The sequence below is a fragment of the Gymnoscopelus microlampas genome, assembly GCF_963454915.1.
Source record: "Gymnoscopelus microlampas genome assembly, chromosome: 7".
Classification (NCBI taxonomy): domain Eukaryota; kingdom Metazoa; phylum Chordata; class Actinopteri; order Myctophiformes; family Myctophidae; genus Gymnoscopelus; species Gymnoscopelus microlampas.
The window spans coordinates 2,959,201-2,974,200 of NC_139944.1; the positions used below are offsets into that span (position 1 = coordinate 2,959,201).

At 44.4% G+C, this 15,000-nt stretch overlaps 2 protein-coding genes across 2 annotated transcripts in view; both read left to right on the forward strand.

Moving 5' to 3' along the window:
* LOC311048958 (sodium- and chloride-dependent taurine transporter-like) overlaps positions 1 to 15,000 on the forward strand; it is a 52,618-nt gene that overhangs the window by 10,762 nt on the left and 26,856 nt on the right. Inside the window, exons 2-3 of the mRNA XM_084062341.1 lie at positions 10,027 to 10,259; positions 12,812 to 12,946. Coding sequence (XP_083918467.1) covers positions 10,031 to 10,259; positions 12,812 to 12,946 — 364 coding nt within the window. The 5' untranslated portion in view covers positions 10,027 to 10,030. The remainder of the gene's footprint in view (positions 1 to 10,026; positions 10,260 to 12,811; positions 12,947 to 15,000) is intronic.
* On the forward strand, positions 1,018 to 1,677 carry LOC311048746 (PITH domain-containing protein 1-like; the record flags this gene model as incomplete). The annotated part of the gene is made up of 1 exon (XM_084062021.1): positions 1,018 to 1,677. One exon carries the CDS (start codon positions 1,018 to 1,020, stop codon positions 1,675 to 1,677), a length of 660 nt encoding a protein of 219 aa, XP_083918147.1.

A 15,000-nucleotide genomic window follows, 5' to 3' on the forward strand; every position in this document is an offset into this window, starting at 1 on the left:
ACGCACGCACGCACGCACGCACGCACGCACGCACGCACGCACGCACGCACGCACGCACGCACGCACGCACGCACACACACACACACACACACACACACACACACACACACACACACACACACACACACACACACAGCCTTCATTGACTTCCACAGCAGTCCGTTATTGACTCACTCCACTTAACTCGGTGTGTGTGTGTGTGTGTGTGTGTGTGTGTGTGTGTGTGTGTGTGTGTGTGTGTGTGTGTGTGTGTGTGTGTGTGTGTGTGTGTGTGTGTGTGTGTGTGTGTGTAAGCATGTGTGTGTGTGTATGTGTGGTATTTCCTGCGTAGAGAATGAGAGGCAGGCAGACAGACAGACAGACTGACAGACAGACAGACAGACAGACAGACAGACAGACAGACAGACAGACAGACAGACAGACAGACAGACAGACAGACAGACAGACAGGACGTAATGGATAATGTGTCTAATGGAACTTCCTGCAATAGGGCTGGATAAACTGATTGAATAAACAGACTGAAGCACTGATCTGTTGGATGGGTCTGAATAGGTTTGGAACCAAATGGACCCTTACAGGTCTGTAACTCTGAGAGTGGACACATGGAACCAACTGGCATTTGGTTCCATGTGTACACTCTCAGAGTTACAAACCTGTAAGGGTCCATTTGGTTCCATGTGTACACTCTCAGAGTTATGGGGTCAGTTTCCTTAATGCATTTCAAATGACCAGGTTTTAGAACCGGTGGTTAATGGGTTAACCGGTTAAACCTTGCCCATATTTGGAGTCATTACATCATAGATATGTCATAGACGACTGACGTCACACTTTGAAAACAGCTTGTCGTCTTCAAATAACTTTATCGTCACATCACCGGTTTACACTTGTAAAGACGTCGCTCCATCATTGGTTTACAAAGAACAAGGTAATAACAGGTCAGATATTCAAATAATTCCATCTTTTTGCGTTATAATCTAACCAAGCGCGTTCTCGATAACCGTACACATCAGCCCCAGAATGTCCGGTCACGGTGGGGACGGGGGAGGGGCGGAACACGGCCACGGCCGCGGCTGCGGCTCGTCGTGCGACTGCGCCCACGAGCCGGCGGAGCGCGGCGTGGAGTACGGCCTGTGGCGCCGCATCGACGTGGACCGGCTGCAGTGCCTGAACGAGAGCCGCGACGGGGCCGGCCGGACGGTGTTCAAGCCGTGGGACCAGCGCACCGACCGCGACAACCACGTCCAGAGCGACGCCGACCACGAGCTGCTCTTCAACGTGCCCTTCACCGGCAGCGTGAGGCTCAAGGGCATCATGGTGTCGGGCGAGGACGACGACTCGCACCCGGCCGAGGTGCGCCTCTACAAGAACGTCCCGGGCATGTCGTTCGACGACGTGGCGGAGCGAGAGCCCGAGCAGGTGTTCCGCCTCAACCGGGACCCCCTGGCCGAGCTGGAGTACCCCACCAAGATGGTGCGCTTCTCGAACGTCCACGACCTCGCCATCCACGTGTCGGCGAACTTCGGCGAGGAGACCACGCGGGTGTACTACATCGGGCTGCGGGGGCAGTACTCCGAGGCCCACCGGCACCAGGTGACCATCTGCAACTACGAGGCGTCGGCCAACCCGGCCGACCACCGGGCGGAGAGCATCGTACCGCAGACGCATTTCATCTCCTGAGGAGAAGACGGGGGCTTCTAACCCGCCCCGGTTTGGATGTCTGCCTCCTCGTGTCCTCAAGAGGCTCTATTCACAGCAGCCATTTTATGAAGACATTCACAGGTGTTACCAATGATACTAATGAAGGCTCTGTTCCATTCTGGTCAAACAGAGTCAGGGTGCTGATATTGTGCATGTTGGCTCACTGGAAACACTCTGTTACACCAGTGGGTCTACAGTTGGGGTCCAGGGACCCTCATGGGCTTCCAAATGGCCCCTTACATACGGGTCCATTTGGTTCCATTTGTACACTCTCAGAGTTAAGGGGGTCGTGGAAACCACTGTGCTACACTAAATGGAACAGAGCCTTCATTAGTATCATTGGTAACACCTGTGAAGGAAGTGATAATATGGCTGCTGTGCATAGAGCCTAGTGCAGTGGTTCTCAAACCTTTTCATGTCCCCGGACCCAACTTTGGGAACCAATGCTCCAGTGTGACCTGGAAATGGTTGGCGTCCGCAACGCCACTTTTCTTTTGGAGGAGAGAGGAGAGGAGGCTCCATAAGCCACTTGGGTCCGGGGACCCCCAGGGGTCCTTATATTTCAAAGATTTGTGTTCAGATTTTTAACACACATCTTGTATGGGGGTCCCTGGCACAACATATTTTCAGATGGGGGGTCCGCCGCCAAATACATATGAATTTGGGGGTCCTTGACATGAAAAAGTTTGAGATCCATCGCTATAAGCCACCAAATGTCTGTGAGCATAACTCAGACCAAAATGGTCCCAGATTTGGGGCGTGAGCTTCAGACGACCCCTTGATGGAATGTGCCAAATGGCAATTGGGAGGGGCTTACAGGTCTGAGGACGTGAGGAGGATAATTTGAAGATGGAAAAGGTCATAATGTTTACGTGGTTGGCAACACGTGTGTGTGTGTCACAGGTTTATTATTGGCTAAGCTAAGCTTATTGGCTAGATCACAGAGAATCGCGAGACGTTTCTACAACATGGTCAACGACAGAAGAGCGCAGGCCAGCCTAGTTAATTTAAAAAAGGGGGAGAAACAAAGTTTGAAATCGTGTTTAAAATGACTAAACCCGCCCACCGATGAGCAATGGTGAGAACCAATTATATTGAAAATGGGTGAAGTGCTCTTTTTAATGTAATTGACATTGACACTCTGAAACCCCAGGTTTCAGTGAGGGCCCCTGCCAGGGGGGGCCTAGGGGGGCAAATTGGAAAGGGGGGAGGGTAATTAAAACAAAAATATACTGGGTGTTTGGGTGGCGCAGTGGTAAAGTGTCTGCCCACTACTGCGGAGTCGTGGGGTTTGAATCCATGGCGGTCCGTCTGGTTTGGCAGAGTGTTGAGAGAGTGCAGAGAGCAGCCATATTGAAAGGAAATTGGGCCTCTTCCTTACTTCCTTCACAGGTGATACTAATGAAGGCTCTGTTCCATTCTTGGTCAAACAGAGTCAGGGTGCTGATATTGTGCATGTTGGCTCACTGGAAACACTCTGCTACACCAGTGGGTCTCAAAGTGTGGTCCAGGTACCTTTGTGGTTCCTTGAGGGGGTTCCAAATGGCCTCTTACGGGTGTACATTTGTACACTCAGAAGGGGGTCCTTGAAATTCAAAGGTTTGAGAACCACTGTGCTACACTAAACGGAACAGAGCCTTCATTAGAATCATTGGTAACACCTGTGAAGGAAGTAAGGATGGAGCCTATTTGTCCGTGTCCGGGGGAGGGAAGCCGGGCGGCGAGGATGATAATTGTCACTGTATGTATTCCTACGCGCTGGGGGTGGAGCCTGTCAGCAGGGAGTGTTGGGCGGGAGGAGTTGGACGGAGGGCGCGCTACGTCGTCCCGGTGGGGGCTCCTCGCTGGCAGGTGAGCCAGTAGGATACAAGAAGGGGTCCCCAACAAAATGAGGAACAGTTTAAACACTAAAGCCCTATTACATGTTTGGGCTATTAACCCTTTAAGACCTGGAACTGTCATTTTTAGATTTGAGCTAAAAAGCATTATTTTACACTTTGGCTATTCAAAAATAACATATCTACAAGCTCACAACACGACACATTGTGAGCTTTTAGATCGGCTATTTTCAAATAGCCTATGTATATCGGGCTCAAGTGGCTAAACTGAATTCAATGCAAAATTAACACTTTTTGCTGGGAACCCCCTGGTACCCCCCCGAGGACCCCTGGGGGTCCCCGGACCCCACTTTCAGAACCAATGACGTAAAGCAGTTTGAATTGCCTTCAATGAAACTTTGCCGTAGGGATACAGTTTTCCTGCATTTCTGCAGACTTTGCTTAACACACAGAATTCATAGAGTTGTTGTTAAAGCTGGCCGAGGTCAGAACGCAATCAAAACACAACAAAAACAATGAAGGAGCCGAAAGAAATGAGTTGAAATGCAATTAATGAATGAAAACAGCTCCCTGGTGATTTTATACTGGAGCAACATTAATTCATGTCTCTCTTTTTACCAAAAACTACAACATGATGGGGAAAAAAACACCTGTAAACCTGGTAGACAGTAACTACATACATGTACTACTGTACTTAAGTACAATTCCGAAGCACTTTTACTTTACTTGAGTATGTCTATACTTCAGCTACTCCACTACATCTCACACTCACACTCACACTTACACTCACACGCACGCACGCGCGCGCGCACGCACACACACACATATAAAATAGAGACACTTTCCATCACATGTGACACATAACACAACTGCTGAGTTTCACTATCTGTCTGTCTGTCTGTCTGTCTGTCTGTCTATCTGTCTGTCTGTCTGTCTGTCTGTCTGTCTGTCTGTCTGTCTGTCTGTCTGTCTGTCTGTCTGTCTGTCTCTGTCTCTGTCTCTGTCTCTGTCTCTCGCTCCCTTTCTCTCTCTCTCTCTCTCTCTCTCTCTCTCTCTCTCTCTCTCTCTCTCTCTCTGGTGGAAATTTACAGCTGACTGTCACCCTGATCCCTGCTTAACGTTCTGTCCAATCACAGTGCTCCGTCTAATAGTCTTAATGATGAGGGGTGGGGGTTATCGTCCTTGAATTCAATGTGAATTAACATGTTTTGTCACCAGTAGTGACGCTGGTGTGTGTGTGCACGTGTGTGTGCCTGTGTGTGTGTGTTGTCATGGTTACATAATCATATTGTGACGGACAGGCTCATTAACCCGCCTTTCCCACCCTTTTCCCTGAGTCATGTGTGTGTGTGTGTGTGTGTGTGTGTGTGTGTGTGTGTGTGTGTGTGTGTTTACATTTTTTAATAGTCAGTCAGACAGACAGGCAGGCAGGCAGACAGACAGACAGACAGACAGACAGACACAGACAGACAGACAGACAGACAGACAGACAGACAGACAGACAGACAGACAGGGCCCTATTATGCGCGTCTTATTTTCAGGTCTTATGCAGTAATTAAGTCATAACGCCACCGTCTTATGCGCAATCGCTATTTTGCCAGTCGCGCTGAACGCAAACACCTAAGGCTTAAGACTCGCCAGCATATTTAACGCCTGGGGGGGGGTTCATATGTTAATTAAGGGCGCTATGCAGTATCTGCTATTTTGTCTCACCGCATAGCGTTAAGACGCGGTCAGACCAAATCTCCAACGTGTCTATGTTAATTCGATGTATCAATTATGATTGTATCAGCACTTGGACATCTCTCCTTTCAATGTGAGGTTTCTTTCTCTTTTGATCTCACCACTTAACGCACGGAAAATAGCGCTGCGTCATGCGTTGATCTTAAAGCAGGGGTCTTCAACGTTTTCAGGCCAAGGACCTCCTAGCTGAGAGAGAGATGAAGCAGTGACCCCCAACTCTATATTTTATAACATTGTGTTTCAGATTAAAAGTTTTTTTTTACTTAGTCTGCTATTTTTTCCCTCTACACCTATAGCCTCTTTGCCAAAAATAGCCGACACAAGCTCTCAACGCCTCGCAGCGCAAGGCGTTGAGAGCTTGTAGATCTGCTATTTTTGGCTAATGTTCCCCTCAGAAAAGGAATTCTAGGGTTCAAGTGGTTATGGTAAAAAAAAAAAAAATCATATCCCACAAAGATTTGGCGGACCCCCTGTAGTAACTCTGAGGACCCCCTAGGGGTCCCGGACCCCCTGTTGAAGACCCCTGTCTTAAAGGGAATGGCAGCCTGATTGGTTTGGTTGAAGTAACGCTCAAGCACACTCATGACTAATTCAGACCGTTTACCGCGTAGCGCCTTGGCGCAGTGCGCAGATTACCGCACTCATAATAGCAAAATGGTATTGGCCACGCCTCCACGTCTTAAGTTAAGACGTAAGACCTGGCGGTAATTAAGAGGGCCCAGAGAGTTTTACGTTGAGAGATACTTTTTACTCCATTACAATTATTTGACAACTTTAGTCAGTAGTTACTTTGCAAATTTTGATTAATAACACAAAACAAACGAGAACGCTTAAGATCTACTTTACACTTTGGCTATTTGAAAATCGCTGATCTACAAAGCTCACACAACGCTGTGAGCTTGTAGATCGGCTATTTAAAAAAATATATACATTTTGCTGTGTTTATGTAAGGAAAGGGTTAATGCCAACAGGAAGTGTGTTTATCCCTGTGTCCTTGTTGCCACAATGTCTAACCCCGTCTGGGTGCACACACACACACACACACACACACACACACACACACACACACACACACACACACACACACACACACACACACACACACACACACACACACACACACACACACACACACACACACACACACACACACACACACACACACACACACACACACACACACACACACACACACACACACACACACACACACACACACGTCCTTAAGGTCCTGTTGGAAGTAAGGAAGAGGCCCAATTTATTTACAATATGGCTGCCGTGCATAGAGCCCGTTTATGACCAACGAGCGGATAACAGTTGGCGGGTTCTAGACGGGATCACACTGGTTCATTCAGGAGAGAAAGCAGGCTTTCCACAGCCAGTGCTGAACAGTGGTGGAAAGTAACTAAGTACATTTACTCAAGTCCTGTACTTAAGTACAATTTTGAGGTATTTTTTACTTTACTGGAGTATTTCCAATTGTTTGTACTTCTACTCCACTTCATCTCAGAGGCAAATATTGTACTTTTACTCCACTGCAATTATTTGAAAACTTTAGTTACTAGTTACTTTGCAGATATAAATGATTCTATTATAAAACATACATTAACCACTTTAGCCCTATTTTATGTTTAAAAATAGCCGATCTACAAGCTCACAACGCGTCGCAACGCGACGCGTTGTGAACTTGTAGATCTGCTATTTTCAAAAATTGTAGTACTTTTACTTTTGGTATTTTAAGTACATTTTGATACCAATACTTTTGTACTTTTACTCAAGTACATTTTGAATTCCGGACTTTTTCTTGTAACAGAGTATTTCTATAGTTCAGTATTGATACTTTCACATAAGTAAAATATCTAAGTACTTTTTCCACCACTGCGGCTGGTGGCTGAAAGCCTGGTGACACCAGATGACTTCTGCAACTGAGAACAAAACAAACAAAAAAAAAACCTGTTCAATAATCAGTGACAAAATGACAACATTTGCAGTGAACTTTGACCTCGGTGGAGAAATCGATAGAGCAGTGCATGATCCTAAAAATGACAACAGACGGAGCTACGGAAAGATAGGAGAACTCTTTAACTGCCCGAGTAAAAGAGTAATAGTGTCACCCCAGTAACAGCAAAAAACAAGTGTTTTTTCTGAACAATCATGGAATATTTTCCGTGATCGCTGCACACACAGAGATCGGCGCATTAAACGCACGCGAATCTCCGGATCACGGGGGGAAAAAAAGTAGCTGCGCACAATATTCCATTGCAGAGCTGTGGCCTGTTGAAAATGCCTTGTTTTGACCATAAAGCAAAGAGGAACGGAGATATAGGGATTTCCCCTCTAGAAATAAACAGGAAGTAAACAAGACGATTCTTTTTAAACTTCCGGGTCACTTCAGAGTCCCCCAAAATTATCATATTTGAACTGGGAGCCCCCAAATTATTCAAATTTGAACTGGGGACCCCCCAAAATAATCATATTTGAACTGGGGACCCCCCACCCTGACAAGCACTTGGAATTATATAGTTTGCCTCGGTTCCACAGACATATATTGTGTAAATAGTTGATCTACAAGCTCACAACAAAAATTGCCTCTTTCTTACATGATTTGACAATTGGCCAATGTTTGACCACGTTTTTCTTCCCGTATGTATGTATTAAAAAGGTCTTAAAAGTCCTTAAAGTGTCACTTCACTGTCATCTGGGGGACCCCCTCTGGGGTTGAGAACCAGTGCTCTAGAGAAGTAGTTTGACAGGTATATGGACCACTGATCCTCTGAGTATCTTAAAGACCAGACCCATTGCAAGTACTCTGTCCTCCACCTTAATTGAACCATCCCAGCCTAGTAAAAGTGAGCTGGGGTTACGTGAGTCAGAGATATCTTATGCTATCCCAGGACTCCAGGACAAGGCTCTATGCACAGCAGCCATATTATCATTTCCTTCACAGGTGTTACCAGTGATACTAATGAAGGCTCTGTTCCATTTAGTGTAGCACAGTAGTTCTCAGATTTTTGAATTTCAGATTTCCACGACCCCCATAACTTTGAGAGTGTACAAATGGAACCAAATGGACCCGTAACTCTCAGAGTTACACACCCGTAAAGGGCCATTTGGGAGTGTTTCCAGTGAGCCAACATGCACAATATCAGCACCCTGACTCCGTCGGACCAGAATGGAACAGAGCCTTCATTAGTATCATTGATAACACCTGTGAATGTCTTACAATATGGCTGCTGTGCATAGGGCCTCTTGTAGTTGGCCGTGTTTCTTGTTTTTAATTTCTATATATATATATATATATATATATATATATATATATATATATATATATATATATATGTTGCACTAGTTTGCTGTGATTTGTTTACATTTGTTTGTCTTAACAGTTTTATTAACATCTATTGGCTTCCATTTTTACACTCTGGGTTTACAGAGCTTTAAGGGTCCTTTTGGTTCATACCGATAGCTGGAGTACTGCCTGCACAGGGGATTTGGATTCGTGTACAGCAGTGGTTTTCACTTTTCAACCCTTTTCATGTCAAGGTCAATTATGTATTCGTCATTTGAGTCAAGGACCACCATTTGATGAGATTTAGCCCCTCAGACCCAAGACTTAGAATATTTTGTCGTCGCTGGATACAATTTTGTCCACAATTGTATTGATGTTGGTACCACAGGAGAGATAACAGGCACGACATAACAATTATTTAAATTAGCATAACAATAATTTAACTTTTGAGAGTGTAAAAGAAATCCATCATTTAGCTGGGGACCACCTGGAACCCCCTCAAGGACCACTGGTGGTCCCCGGACCACTGGTTGAGAACCACTGGTGTACAGGACAGTTGGCCACTTTACATGACATTGTTAGGGACAAAGCAACGATCTCCACCTGTATGTACTTACTTCATTACAAAGGAGTGTCAATGAGCGTATAGTCTGCAACACATAGCTGTGGATTTGGGAGGGGGCAGACCTATTATAATTTAGCGCTATGGGAATGGGCGATATTTTGGGTGCGATACCGTGCAAGGCCATTAGGTGCGGTGTGGTACCTGGTAGGCTGGTACTGAGGACATTATTAACTATTGTCTGTTTTTATTATATAACTTTTTGTGTGGACCCCTGGAAGACGATATCGACCACTTTGTGGAAGTTAATGGGGATCCTAATAAAGAATAAAGAACCTAATAATAAAGAACCTCTGTGGTACTGGACTGCTATGTGGAAATGCATAGCGTTAGCGCAGGGGTCTTCAACAGGGGGTCCGGGACCCCTAGGGGGTCCTCAGAGCTACTATATAGGGGGTCTGCTAAATCTTTGTGTGATAGGATTTAGTTTTTTTACATTAACCACTTGAACCCTAAAATTCCTTTTCTGAGGGGAACATTATAGCCGAAAATAGCAGATCTACAAGCTCTCAACGCCTCGCAGCGCGAGGCGTTGAGGCTTGTAGATCGGCTATTTTTGGCCAAGAGGCTATAGGTGTAGAGGGAAAAAATAGCAGACTAAGTAAAAAAAAACTTTAATCTGAAACACAATTTTATACAATATAGAGTAGGGGTCCCTGCTTCATCTCTGTCTCAGCTAGGGGGTCCTTGGCCTGAAAACGTTGAAGACCCCTGCGTTAGCGGACTGTAAGAGACCTTCTCTCTGGCTCTCTCTCTCTCCATAGCACCATGTCTCAGAAGGAGAAGCTGACCTTCTCTCTCTGTGTCTCTCTCTCTCTCTCTCTCTCTCTCCATAGCACCATGTCTCAGAAGGAGAAGCTGCAGTGTCTGAAGGACTTCCATAAAGACACGCTGAAGCCGTCCCCGGGGAAGAGTCCTGGCACGCGGCCAGAGGACGAGGCCGAGGGCAAGCACCCCCCGAGAGAGAAGTGGGCCAGCAAGCTGGACTTTGTCTTGTCCGTGGCGGGGGGCTTTGTGGGCTTAGGAAACGTCTGGCGTTTCCCCTACCTCTGCTACAAGAACGGTGGAGGTAAGGAATTATTGTTATTATTATTATTGAGGGGCCAAGGCCTTATAGGGCCCTGGACCCTCTTTGTATCTCTACACTTTTGTTATTATTATTCTTCCGCCATTGTACGCATAATCGCCTTATTATCTCTACCGTGCCGTCACTTTTTTACGAAACGGCTATATGGTAGGGCTGTGTCAAGGGTCAGTGACATGAAAGCCACAACCATTGGCCAAAGGGTGGCGCTGTAGCGATCAATTGAATGCAAAACTTTGAACAGGTATAACTCATGCCCTGTTTGACCTACAGTACAGCCGTGAAACTTCAATATGCTTCTCCTCATGCCGAACCGCTTTCGTGGTCTGACTTTTGACCTTTGACCTTTAGATCTCCCACCATTTTGAATTAGATGAAAAACAGTTCAAACTCAAATCATCTCCTGGGATGTTTGAGCAATCTGCACGAAACTTTTTACGCATGAACTTTGGACCAAAATCTAAAATCCCAGGGGAAGAGAAGTTTGTATGTGAAAAAATGAAACTTTTATGAGCCAATGAATATTGCGGTTTTATGAAAACTATTCTTCTGCCCCTTACACATAAATGCAGACTCATATTTGTATGAAACTGTGCAGTATGGTAGAGAGGCATTCCAAATATCACTGACACAAATCTTACTCCAATTGGCCGAAGGGGGGCGCTATAGCAATCCTTTCTAGTGGAGGGAAATACTAGAAACAATACATGTCCATGTTAGAACAGGGATCCGTCTGTCCATTAGTCCCACGTGTGACACACACGTTGTGAGCTTGTAGATTGGCTATTTTCGGCAGACATATTTGTTGTAGACAGAAAACAGCGGCCCAAGTATACAGCGACAACTCCGGTCCAGTTTACTAAGTCTAGAGACTTTAATTGGTTAACATCTCTCTCTCTCTCTCTCTCTCTCTCCGTTTTCCGTTCTGTCAGGAGGAGGAGACACTTGAAGATCTATGGTTAAGGTGCCCAAGGCTTGGTAGTCTGTTTGCGCTGCTACAGGGATGGTTTAACAGTTTTAATGAAGAGCTAAACTCGAAAGAACCGTTGTTTTACAACACCTTTGTAGAAACACAGACTCTACTATATCCCCTGCTAGCCTGCGGTCTGCTCTGAGAGAGGCTGGCTGTGTGAAAGTTGGGCATTTGATTAAAATGACTGCAATGTCAGTTGACGCCTTGGGACAAATGGCTGAACATTAGATCATCCAGACCGTGGTGGAGGTCCGGAAGTGAAAGTCCGGAATTCAAAATTGACTTGAGGAAAAGCACAAACGTATTGGTATCAAAATGTACTTAAAGTACTAAAAGTAAAAGTACTAAAATGAAAATAGCCGATCTACAAGCTCACAACGCGTTGCAACACGTTGCGTTGTGAGCTTGTAGATATGCTATTTTCGAATAGCAGAAATAAGGCTAAAGTTGTTCAGGTATGTTTTATAATGTAACAATATTTATCTGCAAAGCAACTAGTAACTAAAGTTTTCAAATCATTGTAGTGGAGTAAAAGTACAATATTTGCCTCCGAGATGTAGTGGAGTAGCCGCCCATAGGCTCTATTCACAGCAGCCATATTATGAAGACATTCACAGGTGTTACCAATGATACTAATGAAGGCTCTGTTCCATTCTGGTCAAAGAGAGTCAGGGTTCTGGTATTGTGCATGTTGGCTCACTGGAAACACTCTGTTACACCAGTGGGTCTACAGTTGGGGTCCAGGGACCCTCATGGGCTTCCAAATGGCCCCTTACAGGTGTGTAACTCTGAGAGTGTACAAATGGAACCAAATGGACCCGTAAGGGTCCATTTGGTTCCATTTGTACACTCTCAGAGTTATGGGGGTCGTGGAAACCACTGTGCTACACTAAATGGAACAGAGCCTTCATTAGTATCATTAGTAACACTTGTGAAGGAAGTGATAATATGGCTGCTTTGCATAGAGCCTATAGAGAAAAGGGCTGGCGACCTCCAATGGAGGATTGTAATTTGCACGTGGTGCAATAGCTACAAACAGACACAGGGCACACCTGGATCCTAGCACTGGGGAGGGATGTCTTTTTTGGTTTGCAGACTGAAACAGTGGCACACCTGGTTACTCAGTGTTCTAGGTTGGGGAGGGGGGTTATTCAGCATGTTGGGTCCTGTGTGGTTTCAAGGGCTGGGAGAAGTGTTTTCTCATGAACTGTTTGTGTTTGGTCCAAAATACCCCCTCAGGAAAAAGAGTGTACACAACATTGTTGTAGTATAGTGGACTATGTAGAGGGTTTTAGCTTTTTTTGGGGGCTCAGGAAGACGTAATGTGTTCGGTGCAGGAGGGAGAATTGTGCCTTTCTTTTTGAACAGGTGTTTTTTTTAAACAGAGGTGATTTTTGTTCTCTCTACAAATTGAGTAGTGCACTAAGCGTATTATTTGTAACTTTTGGCTCACACTCTCTCTCTCTCTCTCTCTCTCTCTCTCTCTCTCTCTCTCTCTCTCTCTCTCTCTCTCTCTCTCTCTCTCTCTCTCTCTCTCTCTCTCTCTCTCTCTCTCTCTCCCCAGGTGCGTTCCTCATCCCTTACACTATCTTCCTGTTTGGGGGGGGTCTGCCGGTGTTCTTCCTGGAGGTGGCTCTGGGTCAGTTCACCTCCGAGGGGGGCATCACATGCTGGGAGAAGCTCTGCCCCATCTTCACTGGTACGTACACTATAATACGCCACTGTTTCCCAAACAGTGGGTCGGGACCCAAGTTTGGGTCGCTGACCTTTTTCTATGGCTTGCAAGTAAATATCCCCTTATTTTCCGTTTCTTATATTTAAAAAAATATATATATATATTTATTCCAATATTTTCAAAGAATCCCCCCAAAATTCAACATTTTTCAACAATTAAAAAAAAAATACAAAATCCACAAAAAGAAAAGAAAAAAACACGTTTACTCAAATCTGTACTTGAGTATAATTATTTTTGGGCACTTTTACTTTATTTCAGTATTTCACTTTTTTGGTCATTTATATTTAGTTATTAAATTGACCAAATAAGATCTTATTAAGGACTTAAAAAGACAGAAAGTCAAAGAAAGTCTTACATTTGCGTTCAAAGGCCTTAAAAATAAACGCATTCTCACTCCCCAAGACGGCAAACGGTTGACTTGTTGGGACACATTTGACCAAACGTTAGACTGGATGGGGTATACCCTCGACGCCACAAGTGGACTAGGGGGGATATGAGTTACCATTCTGTCCCTATCGGGACATAACTCCACCTCGAAGACGGCACCGTTTGATTGGAACGGTACTCCCTTCCAGTCAAAATGTTTGACGTTTGGTCACATTTGTCACAAGAAGTCACGATATGCATTTTGGGGAGTGAGAGTGTGTTGTAAGAATGCCACAGACAGGGAGCCAGGGAGGAAGGGGAACTAAGCAAAGGTATTGTGGTGTCTGATCTCTTAACCCATTAAGACCGGGAACGTATCTCTGTCATTTTTAGATTTCTTTGGCTATTTATTTATTTTAATCGTGAAAATCTTTGAATATATGTATTTTTAAAGCAAAAAAATGTTTACTCAAATCTTTGCTTCTGGGGGATTCTACAAATGTCTTCTAAATCCTACTGTTTTTTTTTTGAAAAAAGAAGTTTATGTTGCTATAATATCAGTGGTTCTCAAACTTTTTTCATGTCAAGGACCCCCAAAATGATATGTATTTGTGTTGAGATGGACCCCCATCTCAAAAATATTTTTTAATGGGGACCACCAGAAGCAAACATTTGAGTAAAACATTTTCCCTTAAAAAGTATTTGCACACATTTTCACGATTTTTTCAAAATAGCAGATCTACAAGCTCATAGCGTATATCTGCTATTTTTGAATATCCAAAGTATAAAATAATGGTTAAAGTGGTTACACAGATGCGTTCCCGGTCTTAATGGGTTAAAAAAACACCTTAAATAATGTATTTATTTTAGAAATAGTTCATCTTTTACTCAAAGTTCATCTTTTACTCACAGGTTGACAATGTCTTTTGTCCATGTCTGGTCGAGCCCTATGGAACGTACATGTGCTAACAAAAACACATTTAAGATATTTTATGATGCTCGTATTAACCTTTGAAAGTATTTGTTTAAAAAAAATAATTAGCATATGCATTCCTGTCACAAAATATTTTCAGAAATACATATCAATTTTGGGGGTCCTGAAATAGTTTGAGAACCACTAGGTTTCTAGATTGTTCATCACATAGTTATTGTTACAGTTCTAGTGTTTGCCTTCAACACCACTGGCTGAGTCAGAACACTCGTCTCCCTTTGAGCTCCGCGACCTTATTCTGCCACACGTTGCTAGGCAACCAGGGCTGCACATGTACACCCTTAGAATCCTCTCCTCTCCTCTCCACGCATCTGTGTCACTTTAGCTTTCTTTGACTATTCAAAAATAGCAGATGTACAAGCTCATAGCGCGGCACTGAGTTCCGCACTATGAGCTTGTAGATCTGCTATTTTTGAAACATCTTGAAAAACATTTCTTTTTGATTTTTTTTTTTCAAAAAACTGTTAGGATTTAGAAAACATTTTTTAAGAATAGCCTCAGGTCTTAAAGGGTTAATGTGCTACACTGTTTTCTCACTCAACAGTAAAAATTGTGTGCACATTTCTAAAGTGACCATTTAATCACTTTAAGGCCTTTTTAATTCCTCAATTTCTTTTACAAGAGACCATTACGGCATCAAAAGAAATCAACAAACTATACT